General features: G+C 57.2%; 1 protein-coding gene across 2 annotated transcripts in view; it reads left to right on the top strand.

The window, feature by feature from the left end:
- Itpr3 (inositol 1,4,5-trisphosphate receptor type 3) overlaps positions 1 to 16,514 on the top strand; it is a 59,882-nt gene extending 43,368 nt beyond the window's left edge. Inside the window, exons 29-58 of one of the 2 annotated variants that reach the window (XM_090355873.1) lie at positions 864 to 986; positions 1,073 to 1,273; positions 1,885 to 2,136; positions 2,266 to 2,391; positions 2,470 to 2,595; positions 3,063 to 3,183; positions 3,618 to 3,808; positions 4,236 to 4,384; positions 4,534 to 4,642; positions 4,738 to 4,828; positions 4,934 to 5,103; positions 6,182 to 6,356; positions 6,485 to 6,669; positions 6,836 to 7,036; positions 7,159 to 7,269; positions 7,696 to 7,791; positions 7,899 to 8,000; positions 8,080 to 8,193; positions 8,643 to 8,753; positions 8,829 to 9,021; positions 9,245 to 9,370; positions 9,745 to 9,917; positions 10,553 to 10,717; positions 11,594 to 11,786; positions 12,115 to 12,219; positions 12,308 to 12,435; positions 13,212 to 13,377; positions 13,872 to 14,032; positions 15,095 to 15,256; positions 15,715 to 16,514. In XM_090355873.1, the coding sequence (XP_090211999.1) occupies positions 864 to 986; positions 1,073 to 1,273; positions 1,885 to 2,136; positions 2,266 to 2,391; positions 2,470 to 2,595; positions 3,063 to 3,183; positions 3,618 to 3,808; positions 4,236 to 4,384; positions 4,534 to 4,642; positions 4,738 to 4,828; positions 4,934 to 5,103; positions 6,182 to 6,356; positions 6,485 to 6,669; positions 6,836 to 7,036; positions 7,159 to 7,269; positions 7,696 to 7,791; positions 7,899 to 8,000; positions 8,080 to 8,193; positions 8,643 to 8,753; positions 8,829 to 9,021; positions 9,245 to 9,370; positions 9,745 to 9,917; positions 10,553 to 10,717; positions 11,594 to 11,786; positions 12,115 to 12,219; positions 12,308 to 12,435; positions 13,212 to 13,377; positions 13,872 to 14,032; positions 15,095 to 15,256; positions 15,715 to 15,783 (4,395 nt within the window). In that variant the 3' untranslated portion in view covers positions 15,784 to 16,514. The remainder of the gene's footprint in view (positions 1 to 863; positions 987 to 1,072; positions 1,274 to 1,884; positions 2,137 to 2,265; positions 2,392 to 2,469; positions 2,596 to 3,062; positions 3,184 to 3,617; positions 3,809 to 4,235; positions 4,385 to 4,533; positions 4,643 to 4,737; positions 4,829 to 4,933; positions 5,104 to 6,181; positions 6,357 to 6,484; positions 6,670 to 6,835; positions 7,037 to 7,158; positions 7,270 to 7,695; positions 7,792 to 7,898; positions 8,001 to 8,079; positions 8,194 to 8,642; positions 8,754 to 8,828; positions 9,022 to 9,244; positions 9,371 to 9,744; positions 9,918 to 10,552; positions 10,718 to 11,593; positions 11,787 to 12,114; positions 12,220 to 12,307; positions 12,436 to 13,211; positions 13,378 to 13,871; positions 14,033 to 15,094; positions 15,257 to 15,714) is intronic. The other variant, XM_090355872.1, reaches the window with a different exon arrangement.
- Positions 16,515 to 16,580: the final 66 nt, after the last annotated feature.

The raw sequence follows: 16,580 nt of genomic DNA, 5'->3' as shown, positions 1-16,580 counted from the left end.
TCTGCGGCTCCGCTCAAACCCCAACCCAGCCCACACTGTACAGTACTGCCTAAGGCACCCAACCCAGCTTCACCATGACCTTGTGCTCCAGCCCGCACCGAGCCATCAGGAGTTTAATCTCAAACATTAACCCGCTTCTCTTCCCTCAAATTCACCTTGACTTGGATTTGACTCGGCCGCATCCTACTTCTTAACTCTGCCCTTTCCTCCTCTAGTCTAAGCTCCGTCTCAGTCCCCTCCCTTGACCTGTTCTCATCCCAGCCTCTATTTGACTCATGCAATCAGCGCTGGCCTTGTCTCAGCCCCTGGCTTCGATTCCTTACCTAGATATCACTCCCAAACCTGTCCTCAGGTCTGCTTGGCTCTATTCAAATCTTAGCCTTGCTTTGACCCTCAGCCCTTCAGGGTCCTGAGCTGGTCTTTCTGTCTGTCTGTCTGTCTGTCTGTCTGTCTGTAAGTTCTCTGCCAACTGACTTGAGCAGAGAAAAATCTCTTTTTTAAAAGATTTTATATTAGCATATATTTGTATACCAGGGGGTTTCGGTGTCATTTTCATACATGTATACAATATACCCAGATAGAGCACACCCCTTTCATGTGTCTCCCCCCGATTCCCTTTCCACTTCTTAAGGAGTTTCAACAGACCTCAGTTTTCTATTTTCATACATGCATACAAAGTCTTTTGACAAGATTTACCCTCATTCACCCTTAGGGATTTTTTTCCCCTATTTTTTTCCCCCAGCTTTCAATTGGACCTTCATTTTCTCTTGGGTCCCCTCCATGCTGTGATGACCCCACGCTTGCCTAGTCTGGAGCTCAGACTCCTCTCTCTCCCCTTCTCCCCTTCTCCCCTTCACACACAGGGCGATGCCAAGATGCTGGAGATTCTGCGCTACACACACCAGTTCCTGCAGAAGTTCTGTGCAGGAAACCCCGGCAACCAGGCCCTGTTACACAAGCACCTGCACCTCTTCCTCACGCCAGGGGTGAGGGCCCCTGGGGCAGGTGGGCAGTGGTGGTGGTAGGGGTGGCTCTCGGACTTCTTCTCTGATCAACCTCTGGCCACTGGCAGCTCCTGGAGGCAGAGAGCATGCAGCACATCTTCCTCAACAACTACCAGCTGTGCTCTGAGATCAGCGAGCCCGTGCTGCAGCATTTCGTGCACCTGCTGGCCACACACGGGCGCCATGTGCAATACTTGGACTTCCTGCACACAGTCATCAAGGCGGAGGGCAAGTACGTCAAGAAGTGCCAGGACATGATCATGACCGAGGTGAGGGCAGGCAGGGACATGTGGGGAACTGGGCGGTGGGTGTGGCCAGCAGCCTTAGAGGAGTCCACGGGGGGACTTGTGGAGGGGCCCCAGAGGGAGACTTAGGCTGAGAGGACTCAAGCAGAGCCCAGGAGAATACATAGTACTGAATGCATACTAGCTAGCGCAAGGCGGGAAGGATGGAGGGCTGAGCTCAAATCTGGATATTTTCCACTGAGGGGCAATGAGCTGAGGACATCATAATGAGACAGGAGGGGCTAGAAGTGCTTTGCCATGTTAATTACTAATCTTTGTCATTACTTCTCTGTGCACGATGTAATTGCTGCCACCAGCCGTATCCTGGGCTCTGCAAGGGTTAAATTACACACTGTGGGAGCCCAGGGGAGAAGTGCTGAGGGCCCAGAGGGCCTCCTGGAGGAGGGGGCTACTTTCTGAGTCCAGGGATATTTGATGCCTGAGGGCCAGAGACATCAGTTAGGAGCCCCCCCTAAAACCCAGGCAAGGAAAGACCTTCCTATGTGCTAACACTCTCCGGTTAGGGCAGGAAGGGGACAGGAGTTGAGAGCTGGCTGGATTGAGGGGTCTGATGCTTCCCCCCCACCCCCCTGCAGCTGACCAACGCGGGTGAGGACGTGGTCGTGTTCTACAATGACAAGGCCTCGCTGGCTCACCTGCTGGACATGATGCAGGCCGCGCGAGACGGCGTGGAGGAACACAGCCCCCTCATGTATCACATCTCCCTGGTGGACCTGCTGGCCGCCTGCGCAGAGGGCAAGAACGTCTACACTGAGATCAAGTGCACGTCCCTGCTGCCGCTGGAGGACGTGGTGACGGTGGTGACACACGAGGACTGTATCACGGAGGCAAGGACTCTGGGGGCTGGAGGGGCCCGCAGGGTGGGTAGAAGACGGTGGCAGAGCTGGGTGGAGGAGGGAAGCAGGGACAGGCATCGGATGGGGAGTCACCGCCCGACCTCCCCCTCCGCTGCCCAGGTGAAGATGGCCTATGTGAACTTTGTGAACCACTGCTACGTGGACACGGAGGTGGAGATGAAGGAGATCTACACCAGCAACCACATCTGGACGCTCTTCGAGAACTTCACCTTGGACATGGCTCGGGTTTGTCCCTGGGGGTTCTGGAGAGGGGCTGGAGCTGGCGGTCTGGTGGGACGGAGGGTTCACGAGCCTCTCCTCTAGGTCTGCAACAAGCGCGAGAAGCGCCTGGCGGACCCCACCCTGGAGAAGTACGTCCTGACCGTGGTGCTCGACACCGTCAGCGCCTTCTTCAGCTCCCCGTTCTCGGAGAACAGCACCTCGCTGCAGGTGGGCTTTTGGCCGAGCCTGGGTCCTTGGCTGGCTGTGGGTGGGACTGGGAGAATAGGAATGGAGAGCCACGCTTGCCCTGGTTTAGTTTAGAAACAGATATTTACAGTCTCATGGTTCTGTGGGTCGAGAATTACCCACAGTGCTGGGAGTTTGGCCTAGTGGTAGAATGCTTGCCTAGCATGCGTGAAGACCTGGGTTCGATTCCTCGGTACCACATAGACAGATAAAGCTGGAAGTGGTACCGTGTCTCAAGTAGTAGAGCTCTAGCTTTGAGAAAGCCCACGGACAATGCTCAGACTCTGAGTTCAAGCCCCATGACTGGTACACACACACACACACACACACACACACACACAAAGAATTACCCACAGTGAGGACAGTACTGTCAAGCACCTTAGTTCTGGGGGGTATGGAGAGTGTTGAGAGGTGAGCCACACGAGCAGTGGTTGTCTTGCCTCTTGCAGACACACCAGACGATCGTGGTACAGCTGCTGCAGTCTACCACGCGGCTGCTGGAGTGCCCATGGCTGCAGCAGCAGCATAAGAGCTCTGTGGAGGCTTGTGTCCGAACCCTTGCCATGGTGGGTGAGTGCCAGGGCTGGCCAGGCTCTCCCCATCACCCCCTGGCCTCCAGGGACTCACAGAGACCACTTGGCCTAAAACCCCCACCATGCACCTGCTCCAGGTCACTCTCTGTAAGCCCTGGGTATCTACCTGGAATCAACAATCAAGAGAAGCTGCGCTCTCTCTTTTGAGCTGGCTTCCTGGAGGAGGCCATGAGCGACACTCCCCAACTAGTTTCCTCTTGGGTGCTTGGGCTTGCAGCTAATGGCAGCCTGTAGATTGAAAGGGGGCAAAGAGGGAGTAGAGGGGTGGGTGGGATCAGAGGCTCGCCACATAAATGGGAAGGGGGCTGCACCTCTGCCCTTGCCCCTGGCTCCCTGTCTTCTCACATGACATCCTTAAGCCTGGCCAAGCCTCCACCACCCACTCTGACCTCCAGCATCCCATCCCTCCAGCCAAGGGCCGGTCCATCTCGCTGCCCATGGATCTGGACGCCCATATCAGCGTGCTGCTCAGCAGTGGGTCCAGCAGTGCAGTGGCCGCCCAGCGCAATGCTGCCAGCTACAAGACGGCCACCCGGACTTTCCCTCGCCTCACCCCCACTGCCAACCAGTGGGACTACAAGAACATCATTGAGAAGCTGCAGGTGGGGGGGCTGCTGGCAGTAGCCAGAAAAGGGCAGGTTCTAGGAGATGAGTGCCTTCCTGTGTGGCCTGCATTTCCCAGAAGGGGCTGGTCAGCGTGTCCTCTCCTCTCGAGCTGCTGCGGAGGTGGGAGCTCCTGGAAGTGGCAAGGCCAGGCCTCCTCCAGGTGGCACATTCTGCTTTGGCCATTTGTTTTTGCCTGCTGTTATCCCCTCGCCACCCTTCCACAGTGGGAGACCGAGACTCAGAGAGGGCAAGGAATTTGCCCAGGGTCACACAGAGTTAGAGGAAGGACTTGGAGCAAAGCCAGATTTTGTTCAGGCCTTGTCTAGGTTCCCTTAGGCAGGTACTGTGCTGTCTGTGGAGCTGTTTGAGGATGGGGAAGGTGGCCTTAGACCTGGCGCTGACCCTGCTCTACCCCCGCCCCAGGACATCATCACAGCGCTGGAGGAGAGGCTGAAGCCCCTGGTGCAGGCTGAGCTGTCAGTGCTGGTGGATGTCCTGCACTGGCCCGAGCTGCTTTTCCTGGAGGGCAGTGAGGCCTACCAGCGCTGCGAGAGCGGGGGCTTCCTGTGCAAGTGAGCCGGTGCTGGCTGCTGTGGGGGAAGCTGGGCTGTTGCTGTGTGGATCAGGGGTGGGTCTGGTGGGGACACTCGACCCCCTGTGGGCTGTGTCTGGAGGACGGCAGTGTGGCTGCCCTGAGCTGCCACCCCCCACCCCCACCCAGGCTGATCCAGCACACCAAGGACCTCATGGAGTCGGAGGAGAAGCTGTGCATCAAGGTGCTGCGGACACTGCAGCAGATGCTGCTCAAGAAGACCAAGTATGGGGACCGGGTGAGTGCCGGGGTGGCAGGGGCGCTGTGGACTGAGCCAGGGGGCGCGGGGCGGGGGGGGGGTTGCTAAGAGCCCTACTCCCCGTCCTCCCCCAGGGCAACCAGCTGCGTAAGATGCTGCTACAAAACTACCTCCAGAACCGGAAGTCCAGCTCTCGGGGGGACCACCCCGACCCCATGGGCACCGGTCAGTGCCGTCTGTGGTTACCCACCTCCGGGTGGCCTGTCTCCTCCCCTACTCCCGCCCATGCCCCTGCTGCACTGCCCTCTCTCAAGTGGGTCCTCCCTGCAGGCCTGGACCAAGATTGGTCAGCAATTGCAGCCACGCAGTGCCGGCTTGACAAGGAGGGGGCCACCAAGCTGGTGTGCGACCTCATCACCAGCACCAAGAACGAGAAGATCTTCCATGAGAGCATTGGCTTGGCCATCCGCCTGCTGGATGGGGGCAACACTGAGATCCAGGTGTGGGGGGGGGCGGTGGGCCTTCTCCTGAGGGTGGCCCTTTTACCTGGGGGGGTGGAACAGGGAGCACAGGTGGCTGGAGTTGCAGGGCCTTGGCTGCAGGCCTGGGGGCTGGCAGCCTCTCAAGGTGGCCCCATATCCCACATCTGTACCTGCATCATGTGGCCACTTCATCCCTTCCCTATGTTGTCTCTTCCTCCTCCTCCCCCCCTCCTCCTCTTCCTCCTGCTCCCCCTCCTCCTCCTCCTCCTCCTCCTCCTCCTCCTCATCTTCTTCTTCCTGCTTCCATTCATGTCCATCCATTCTGGCCTCTCAGCTTCTGCTCAGCCCTCCTCCTCCCTCCCTTTCCCATCCCCTCCCCAGCCTTTGATGCCCAATGCTAGCAAAACCTCAACTGCTTTCATTCATTCAGCATTTGGCAAGTCAGCATTGAGTCCCATCGGTGTTCCTGGCAATGTTTTAGGCACTGAGGGTTCAGCAGTGAAAAGAGCCAAACCCATGTTTGTTGGTGCTTCAGTCCTAGAGGGGACTTGGGGTCAAATGTCAGTATAAGCAACTTGGAGAGCATGGTTTGGGCCAGGGACTCTGGAGTACAATGCACGGGATTCTGCCAAAGGGAATGACAGGGAAGACCCCAGAGGGGAGCAGAGATGGAGACTGAGCATCATAGGAAAAAGGCAGTGGAGGAGCAGGATTTAGATTTCCTGTGTGTGTGGAGCCACTATAGAAGGCACAGGAAGTCCCGGGAGCTGGGATGGGGGTTCTATGGACTCTAGGTATCACAGTTGTGGTAGTCTGGCCTTGAAGGTTACAACCTGTTTACTTCAGGTGGTCCTGGCCCCTCCCATCGCCTTAGCTGGAGAGCACGCAGGTCTTGGTCCCCCAGGCTCAGAGCACCCTTAGCCTTGGTGATAAGGCTCATGTATGTCTGTGTCCTCTATTTTCTGTCACCTATGGGTGTGTTAGGGGCTCCACTTTGTTCCTGTAGCCTATTAGGGTGAGATTTTTGAGCCTTGGTCCAGGGCCAGTCAGAGGCCCAGCGCTGAAGTTGCTCCCACCCCTCCCTGCCCACCTCCAGAAGTCCTTCTACAACCTGATGACAAGTGACAAAAAGTCAGAGCGATTCTTCAAGGTGCTGCATGACCGCATGAAGCGGGCCCAGCAGGAGACCAAGTCCACGGTGGCTGTCAACATGAATGACCTGGGCAGCCAGCCTCACGAGGATCGAGAGCCCGCAGACCCCACCACCAAAGGTCAGAGGTGGCAAGGCTTGGAGAACAGTATGTGTGAGGCAGGGGACTGGGGAGGAGACCCAGGAAAGGGTGAGGGGCTGGGCAGCTCCCTCCCAGCAGCTCCAGCCTCACGGGGTGTCGTCTTGCAGGCCGAGTGGCCTCTTTCTCCCTACCTGGCTCCTCATCCCGCTACTCGCTGGGCCCCAGCCTGCACCGGGGGCACGAGGTGGGCGAGCGCGTGCAGAGCAATGAGATGGGCATGTCTGTGCTCATCATGCAGCCCATCCTGCGCTTCCTGCAGCTGCTGTGTGAGAACCACAACCGTGACCTCCAGGTGAACACCTCGCCTGTCCCTTCTCGTCCATCTCTCCCCTGGCACTGCGGCCATTGTGGCTGCGTCTGGCTAGCCTGGGGTGATGGCCATAGGATTGGGGGGGTCCCCAGGCTGCCTCCCCCTCTTGTGTGGCACCCCGCCATGCCCACCCGTCTGTGCTCGGCAGAACTTCTTGCGCTGTCAGAACAACAAGACCAACTACAACCTGGTGTGTGAGACGCTGCAGTTCCTGGACATTATGTGCGGGAGCACCACGGGGGGCCTGGGGCTGCTGGGGCTCTACATCAACGAGGACAACGTGGGCCTCGTCATCCAGACCCTGGAGACCCTCACCGAGTACTGCCAGGGCCCCTGCCATGAGAACCAGGTGAGGGACAGCGGCTGTGCAGGTGGGTGGAGCGAGGTGGGGCAGGGAGAGAGGCTGAGGCCTTTCGTTAACTCAGAGGGGTCTGGGCTCCGTGTCCTCCCCCCCACCATCGCCCCTGCCAGACTTGCATTGTGACACACGAGTCCAATGGCATCGACATCATCACCGCGCTGATCCTCAATGACATCAGCCCCCTGTGCAAGTACCGCATGGACCTGGTGCTGCAGCTGAAGGTGGGGGCCTGGCCCGCGCGTGACGTGTGTGCATGCGCACGTGACCTGCTGTCCAGGGTGCAGGACGGTGTGTGTGACGCGCGGAGTGTGTGAGATGTGGGCGTCTTGTGTATGTGCCGGTCTGCGTGCAGGGTGCTGTGGATAATATATGCATAGTTAGGTTACATAAGGGTGCATATGCGAGCAGACGCGCTGGCATCTATTTATTCTAGAGCAAGGCTGTTGTCTGGGGGGTTTGCCTTTGCTGCAGGGAGGAGTGAGGCAGGCCTATGGCTGTGTTATACTGGGTCCTTCTCAGCAAGCTGGGGGCTGGGGCTTGGGACGGTCGTGGCACATCTTGGGGGCTGGGAGTGGTTGAGGAAGTTATAAGGGCTATGGTGGGGCCCCTCAGATTTGGCCCTGCTTCTTTGCGTCCCTTCCCTCCAGGACAATGCCTCTAAGCTGCTCCTGGCTCTGATGGAGAGCCGGCATGACAGTGAAAATGCAGAGCGAATTCTCATCAGCCTGAGGCCCCAGGAGCTGGTGAGGCGGGGCTACAGAGCCAGTGGGAAGGTGGAGCTGAGTCCAGCGGGTAAGGGTGGGCATTAGAGTCAGGAAGAGGGCATTCGAGCAGGCCCTGCCCCCTCCAGGTGGATGTCATCAAGAAGGCCTACCTGCAGGAGGAGGAGCGAGAGAACTCCGAGGTGAGCCCACGTGAAGTGGGCCATAATATCTACATCCTGGCACTGCAGGTACCAGGCTCACTGGTGGTCCCACCCCCAATGGCCACACCCCATGCCCATACTTATAATGCCCTGTGCTCTTCCTCAGCTTTCCAGGCACAATAAACAGCTGCAGCATCTGCTGAAGCCTGTGAAGCGTATCCAAGAGGAGGAGGCTGAGGGCATCTCTTCCATGGTGGGTGCCAGGGAGGGTAGGAGCTGGGTAAGTTTGGGAATGAAACCAGGACTGATGGAAATTCAATGGGTCAGGAATTAGGGGTGGGACTGTGACCTGAGGGTGGAAAGGCTGAGCCCTGAATGGCCAATGGGAACCTGGGATGGAAGGGAACGTGGGGGAGGAGCTGCCACCTAAGGCTGGCCTGGAACTGAGTGAGAACTTGGATCTAAAGGCAAGTTAGAGGGTGAGGCTTGGGGCAGGAGCTGGACAGGACAGGGGTGAAACCTGGACTGACCGGTGGAAGCAAGACCTGGGTGGATCTCGGCACGTCTGGAAGCTTCCAGCAGGATGATCGACCCCTGGGATTGTCTGGCCACGGCTATCCCACTCTCCTCCCCCTGGCCCCATTCTCTCCTGTCTGGGGTATAGTTGGGGCAGGGCTCTGGCCTGGCTGCGGACATCTGGGCCTGACCAGGCGCCCTCCCTGTCTTCAGCTCAGCCTCAACAACAAGCAGCTCTCACAGATGCTCAAATCCTCGGTGCCCGCCCAGGAGGAGGAGGAAGACCCCCTGGCTTACTATGAGAATCACACGTCACAGATTGAGGTGGGGCCTGAGGGTGTGGGGTCGGGGTGCGGGAGGACCTCTTGTCCGGGAGTGACCGTGCACCCCTGCTCGCAGATCGTACGGCAGGACCGCAGCATGGAGCAGATTGTGTTCCCGGTGCCTGGCATCTGCCAGTTCTTGACGGAGGAGACAAAGCACCGGCTCTTCACCACCACGGAACAGGACGAACAGGGCAGCAAAGTGAGCGACTTCTTCGACCAGTCCTCCTTCCTGCACAACGAAATGGAGTGGCAGCGCAAGCTCCGCAGTAAGGACCTGGGGTGGAGGAGGACGGGGTTCCATGCCCCTCACTGATACCCCTTGGGTCTTCCTGGCCTGCAAGTGAGTGCCCAAGTGGGGGGCTTTTCTAGTTGCATCTTACTCAGGACCGTGGCTGAGCCTGGGCAGGCAGTGGCCCTGCATGGGTCAGGCGTGGGGGTCAGTCAGTGAGGTTACACCTGGCCCATTGTGGCTGCCTCCCCCTCCCCCAGGCATGCCACTCATTTACTGGTTCTCCCGTCGTATGACGCTGTGGGGCAGCATCTCCTTCAACCTGGCGGTGTTTATCAACATCATCATCGCCTTCTTCTACCCTTATGTGGAGGGTGCATCCACAGGTGAGGGCATGGGGCTGGAGGTTGGGGCCTGGGAACCCCACCTGCTCTTATCTGGGTGAGGGCAGAGCTTTGGGGACAGATGTGGGGAAGGGAGAAGCCCCCTCCACTGGACCCTGTGGGCATGGGGGGAGGACAGGTCTGGCCAAGGACAGCAGGATCTTTGGCCTCATGGGAGATAATGTGTGTGTGTGTGCATGCGCGCATGCATGAGTAATGGTATCCAGGTGATCAGGAGCAATGGAGGAAGGTACATCCAGTCACTGGGAACTGAAGTAGGGAAGACTTGTCAGGAAGGCCGGTGGTCCTGGGGTCCTCTGCCTCAGAGTTGTAGTGGCCTGAGTGCTCCCCGTTTACCACTGTTTGCTGGCCCCCAGGTGTGCTGGGCTCCCCACTCATCTCGCTGCTCTTCTGGATTCTCATCTGCTTCTCCATCGCGGCCTTGTTCACCAAGCGCTACAGCATCCGCCCCCTCATCGTGGCACTCATCTTGCGCTCCATCTACTATCTGGGCATCGGGCCCACTCTCAACATCCTGGGAGCCCTCAATGTGAGTGTCGGAGGCAGCCCCTCCTTAGGCCACCCCTGCTGGTCCTGCGCCTGGCCCTGGGGCTAGCCTGCCGTTGCTAGCCACTGCTCTGCCCTGTCACCTTTCTCTCTGATTGGAGTCCGAAGCTTGTTATAGACCGGTGGTCTGGACTGCCATGTGCCCCATTCTTTCTCGTCGACTGAGAGCACCTCGCTCTTAGAGACAGATAGATTGGGGCCATTGGGGCAGCAGCCTTGTTACTTGTTTACTTGTAGGTTGTACAAAGTGTTTGCATGAAGTTTTTATATATTAGACCATCTCATGATGGAAAGAGAGTTTTTCAAGCAAGGAAGTGCCTTTCCTTCTATCCCAGTCACTGTGAAGACCAGGCGAGGTCTTCTCTTGGACTCCACTTTCCTTTGCCTGAGCCCCAGTGTTTTTCCTAGAGCCAGTGGACCCCAGGGGTTTCTCTGCTCTGAGTCTCTGGCTGGAACAATTTCATTCATGCCATGCCTCCAATGCTGAACTGAACCAGCTCTGATTCATCCCTACTGGGGCCCTGGCCTCTGCGATGGCCACAGAGTGGGCCTGGCGGTGAAGGGAAGAGTCAGGGTGAGTGGTGAGGTGCTGATCCCATGTCCTGCTCTTGTGCCCAGCTGACCAACAAGATCGTGTTCGTGGTGAGCTTCGTGGGCAACCGTGGCACGTTCATCCGGGGTTATAAGGCCATGGTGATGGATGTGGAATTCCTCTACCATGTGGGCTACATTCTGACCAGTGTTCTGGGCCTGTTTGCTCATGAGCTCTTCTACAGCATCCTGGTGAGCCACTTGCTGAGTGGGCTGGACTGGGGAGGGGTGGGGCAGACAGCTGGGGCTTCCTATAAGCTGCTCTGGGTTCCCGGGCCAGGCCCTCTGTCAGCCCATTTGCTGCTGGGCTGGAGAGGAGAGGATTTTCTGAATCCCTTACCTGAGCAGTCAGGGCTCTGCTTGTCCCTCATGGACCCATCATCTCCATCTCCTTGGTTTGGACAGGGGGCAAGACTGGACTCTGAGCCAGACCATGGGTTTGCACCCCAGCTTGGCTACTCCTCCTATCTGTGTTCTGGACAAGTTTTCTAACTTCCTGATGCCTTGGCATAGCCTCTACTTTCTAGAATAGTTATGGGAATGAAATGAGCTAATGTTATGGTGTTTTTTTTTTTTTTTTTTTTTTTTTTTTTTTTTCCACTGAGAAGCCAGGCGCCTGTAGCTCACACCTGTAATCCCAGCTACTTGGGAGGCTAAGATCTGAGGATCATGGTTCAAAAGCAGCCCAAGCAGGAAAGTCCATGAGACTCATTTCTCCCGTTAACCACAAAAAAAGCCATAGTGGAGCTGTGGCTGAAGTGGTCGAGTGCGCCAGCCTTTGAGCAAAAAAGCTCAGTGACAGCGCCCAGGCCCTGAGTTCAAGCCCTAGTACACGCACAAACGGGCATTGCCATCCTCCCTGGGTACCTGCTGTCCTCCCACTTCCACTAGGCCACCCTGTGTCTGTGGCATGAGGACTGCAGCTCCTCTGGGAAGCTTCCATTATCAGGTCCATGGGCTTCCCTTGCTTGAGGGAATTTTCCCCAACAGGGACCTTCTGGGGCTCAGGCAGGGTCCCCAGGAGGAATGGCGGGCCCGGCCCTTCAAGGCCCCATCTCTGTCTTGCAGCTCTTTGACCTAATCTACCGTGAGGAGACACTGTTCAACGTCATCAAGAGCGTGACCCGCAATGGCCGCTCCATCCTGCTGACAGCCCTGCTGGCCCTCATCCTCGTCTACCTCTTCTCCATTGTGGGCTTCCTCTTCCTCAAGGATGACTTCATTCTCGAAGTGGACCGGCTGCCTGGCAACCACTCCAGAGGTCTTGGGAACTTCTTCTCTGGGGCTAGCGGGGGTGGGATGGGGCGACGCTGGGCCTGCACAGATGACTTGTGTCAGGGTCAGACATGGCATGCTTCTCTGGCCAGGCTCCTTGTCTGGATCTGCTGTTGGATGCTGGGAAAGTCTAACTCGTTGCAGTCTGCATCAAAGGATCTAGTTCATTGCCATCTGGCTGGCAAAGGCTGGGGGGGGGGGGCGGGTAGCAGGCGGGATCCTGGGAGATCTCCTGGGGATTCGATGCTGGAAGCAGATCCAGGAGGTTGGAGCCAGAAATGTCCAACTGATAACCTTGTCCCTGTCCCTTCCAGCCAGCCCCCTAGGGATGCCACACGGAGCCGCCACGTTTGTGGGCACGTGTAGTGGGGACAAGATGGATTGTATTGCGGGGGTCGCCGTGCCCGAGGTCCTGGAAGGTGAAGCTGGGGTGTCTGGGAAGGCAGCAGTGGGCGGGGCGGGGAGATGGAAGTAGGTGGCCCGTGTCTGACCTGTCTCCGCTCACAGAGGACGAGGAGATGGACAGCACAGAGCGGGCCTGTGACACCCTGCTGATGTGCATCGTCACTGTCATGAACCATGGGCTGCGAAATGGTGGCGGCGTGGGGGACATTCTCCGCAAGCCCTCCAAAGACGTGAGCACCCTCCTCCCCTCCCCTCCCCTCCCCCATTCACCCAGCCCCATCCAGATCAGTAGATGGATGGAGTCCTGACCTCTGGTCACAGCTGGCCAGCAGCCTGGCTCCTTGCGGTGCTCCAGTGATGACCACCCCTGCTCATCTGGGTGCCTGGATTCCCACCTCCAGCCAGCGTCCAGCGCCACCTTCTCTCTTCCCTCCCCCCCCCTCCCCTGCACACCCTCCAAGTCCAGGAAAGAAAGTTTACACTCACACCATGCCCTTGGGCTGGGGAAGGTGTGAGTCAGGCAGCGGAGGGATGCAGGGCAGGGCTGGGCAGGGCCGGGCAGGGCCGGAAGCTGAGTCTGCTGCCTGCGGAAGGAGCCTCCAGCATCCCCAGTGTCGTCCACCCCCAGTAGCTTGTGAGTGAGTGGGAAGCCTCCTCCTTAGCCAGACAGAAGTTTCTGGAAAGTGTGAGGCTAAGCGTCCTGAGGGCGGGGCAGAGAACTCAGAGCTGGCTCTTTCTCTAAATAATAGTCAGGGGCAGAAGCAAACCCTGACTTGCAAGCCCCAGCTGCTCATTCCTTCCAGGTACCTTGTCTGAGTTCGCCCTTTCTCAATGTCCGCTCAGGGCCTTTGATTGCAGTTCTTGCTCCATGAGATCAGGCTCATGGTCCCAGAAGCCCAGGCCTTCATTTCCTTCTGCTGGGGCCTGCACCCAGTGACCATAACCCGGACCCCTGCTTGAGTCCTGTCCTGTGTGCTTAGCCCAGCTTCACGGTCTCCCGCTGCAGGAATCCCTCTTCCCCGCCCGGGTGGTGTACGACCTCCTGTTCTTCTTCATTGTCATCATCATTGTGCTGAACCTCATCTTTGGGGTGATCATTGACACCTTTGCTGACCTGCGCAGTGAGAAGCAGAAGAAGGAGGAGATTCTCAAGACGACCTGCTTCATCTGTGGTAAGGCCCTCACAGCTGAGCATCTCCTGAGGCCAGCAACAGCCCCACCCTAGCGGCCTTCTCCCACCCTACCAGAGGAGAGCTTGACCTTGCGTGCCCTTGGAGAGACAGAAGGGAGGGGCAGCCCTCACAAACTCATGCTTAAAACCCACTTGGGTTACAAATGAGGAAGCTGTGGTGGTTTGTGGCCTGGAGCTCCTGTCCAGTGTTCTTCCCATCCAATAGCGTCCCCACCAGCCACCCGAGGCCGCGGGGCGGGAGTCACCTGTAGGACACAACTCTTGTCTAGCTCATCCTGCTTTCCTGGGCTTGGGTATTCTGGCATTTGATCTCAGAGTCCCTGGCTGCAGCAGGCAGGGCAGGAGTTACCTGGTTTGAGTGGCTGGTGCTTTAAATAGAGTGACCTATATAGCCCGGAGTGGGCTGTCACCATGAGAACAGATGTCCCCTCCACCAGTGGAGGCCATCGCTTCTTTCTTGTCCTCACCCCTTAGGCCTAGAGAGGGACAAGTTTGACAACAAGACGGTGTCCTTTGAAGAGCACATCAAGCTGGAGCATAACATGTGGAACTACCTGTACTTCATCGTGCTGGTGCGTGTGAAGAACAAGACAGACTACACAGGGCCCGAGAGCTACGTGGCCCAGATGATCAAGGTGAGGGCCAAGCGAGGGCCTGGAGTCCAACCATACACCCTCTTAGTCACAGCGTCCCATGTCCCCTTGGGTCTGGAGTGGCCACATCTGCCTGCACCTTCCTGGAAAGCCAGGGGATACAGTTCCAGACACTTATAGGAAAGCCAGCAAGGGTGAGAGGAGAGGCTGGTGCCAGCCTTTGGCTGCACAGAGCCTTGCCACCTGTCCACTGCCTCTGAGTGGTGTTAGGAACAGAGGGAGTCCATGGCATTCCCATCAGCCCTAAAGGACAAGTTAATCTAGACCCAAGACACAGCTGTGGGAGCTGTGGAACGAGGAGGCCTTGTCCCTGCTCGGGGCTGCTGCTCTGGTTACTCTGAGAGGAATCCTATCTCAAACCCTCTTCAAAGCACAAAGACTAAGCATGAGGCTGGAGTGATAAAATACCTGGTCCTGAGTGAAGCCCCAGCACTTTAAAATAAAATCAGACTTGGAGGAATCACATATAATTTATCCAACTGGAATAGTTACAAAGGCAGTAGGGAAAGTTTTGTCCTTTACACCTTTATTTTGAGCTGCTCTTTGAAGAGGTTTATCTACTGGTCTGCGAATTCACAGCTTGGACTAAAGAAGCAGAAAATTGCTTGGTAATGTCCCTCTCCCTCACTCCACCTGTCTCGAGGAATGTGCTTCCGCCCCTGACACAGGACACATGCCAGTCCTCCTCACTACGGCTGCCCGCTCCCTTAGGTTGCCACCTCTGACTCCACCTCTTCCTGAGGCGTGGAGTGTGGGGTACGTGTGTCAGGGAGGGAGGTAGAGGCCTTCTCCACACCCAGCGATGTCAAAATAAACAGATGACGCCGATGGCAGGACTCAAGCCCAGTGGACCAGACCAGGAAAGGGAAGGCAGCCTGTCATGATGGCAGAGGGTCACTGCTGGCTGGGTCCTCCCAAGGCCAATGCAGACTTTCCTATGACACACTCTAGCGAGTCATCTGGTCAAGGGTGTGGCCGAGGCCTCCTTAGTTTCCTAAGCACCAGCCCCACATGCCTGCTCGCTCCACTGCCGGTCTCTTTCAGAACAAGAACCTGGACTGGTTCCCTCGGATGCGGGCCATGTCGCTGGTAAGCAACGAGGGCGAGGGTGAGCAGAATGAGATCCGGATCCTCCAGGACAAGCTGAGCTCCACCATGAAGCTGGTGTCTCACCTCACTGCCCAGCTCAATGAGCTCAAAGAGCAGGTGTGTCTCCCGACCTGGCCCAGTCCCAACTTGGGTCCCACAGGCCGACTCAGCTGCCACATGGGTAGAAGGGAGATTCGAGGGCCTCAGGTCAAACACACTTCCCTCTGGACAGCTAAGCAGAGTGGGCAGGCCCTGCCACTGATGAGTCCCCTTTCTTTGTAACTCAAAGTCAGGCCCTCCAAGGGCTCACTTAAGGGGGACACAGAGGCATCCTGTGCTCCTCTTGCTAGAGCACCCTCCTCTACATCTGGCAGTGATTGAATGACGGGGAAGCCTGTCTTGGAGTTGTGGCCTCCACTGCACTGAGTTAGAGATTTGAAGCTGGTCTGTGCAGCACCCTGAGGCTCTCGCTGTCATCAGGGCTGAAGCACAGCTGGGCCCCTAAGGGGAGGGGGCAGCTTTACCATAGTATTGGGGAGGGGTGCTAGGTGACCTAACCGGTCCATTTCATTTAGATGACGGAACAGCGGAAACGCAGGCAACGACTGGGCTTTGTGGATGTCCAAAACTGCATGAGCCGCTGAGGGGAGTCACCGAAGCCCCAATAGGGGTTGTCACTGAAGACTGCAACAAAGCTGCCCACTTCCTCAGGCCAGTGGCCTAGCCAGCTCACCAGCCTCTCCAGGCCAGGTGCCCACCAGCTTTCCTCTTCCCAGCCCAGGCTTTGCCCGGGAGGAGGTGCCTCAGAGCAGACAGTCCTGCTTGGAGTCCTACAGGAGAGACTCCACTAGGACTCAGTTTACCGTAGTGCCTTAGAGGATGGTAGGTCCTCGAGACCTTTGTTCCTCTACCAATAACTGACATTCCTCTGTAGCAAGGTAGTTAGGGGTGAGGCCACCTCTTTATGTCCCAAGCACTACATTTTGGTTGCTGCCTGCCCCTGGGGGAAATAGCAATAATGCTGTTACTAGCAGTTAGGGCTTTAACTTATTCCAAGGGTGATGTTCAGCCCTGTGGTGGCGACATAGCTCCCTTTGTGCCTCTGCCTGCTGAAGACAGTGTGCAGTCCTCATTGCTCTGTCCAAGAGGCCTACTGACTCAAGGGTGGACAGCCCTGCTCCCTGGACTGCCTCTTCCCCTGGACTCCTGGAGCAGAGCCCTCTGCCCAGGGAACAGGGACTGAGCCAGGAGTGATGGATTTTTTTTTTTTTGGACTGCTTGTTTTTCTCCTTGTGGTGTAATGTTTTACAAATCGTGTGTCCCCCAAACTAATGTTAATTGCCTTAAATAAATTAATAGAAATCTAGTCTATTAAGCAGGCCTGTGTCTGCTGTACTCCCTGGGGGCTGTCATTACCCGGCAGAGGACAAAACACGAGTGT

The sequence above is a fragment of the Megascapheus bottae genome, chromosome 22 (genome assembly GCF_031878675.1).
Source record: "Megascapheus bottae isolate mThoBot1 chromosome 22, mThoBot2.hap1, whole genome shotgun sequence".
In the NCBI taxonomy this organism is placed as follows: domain Eukaryota; kingdom Metazoa; phylum Chordata; class Mammalia; order Rodentia; family Geomyidae; genus Megascapheus; species Megascapheus bottae.
This window is presented reverse-complemented; position numbering and strand designations above follow the sequence as displayed.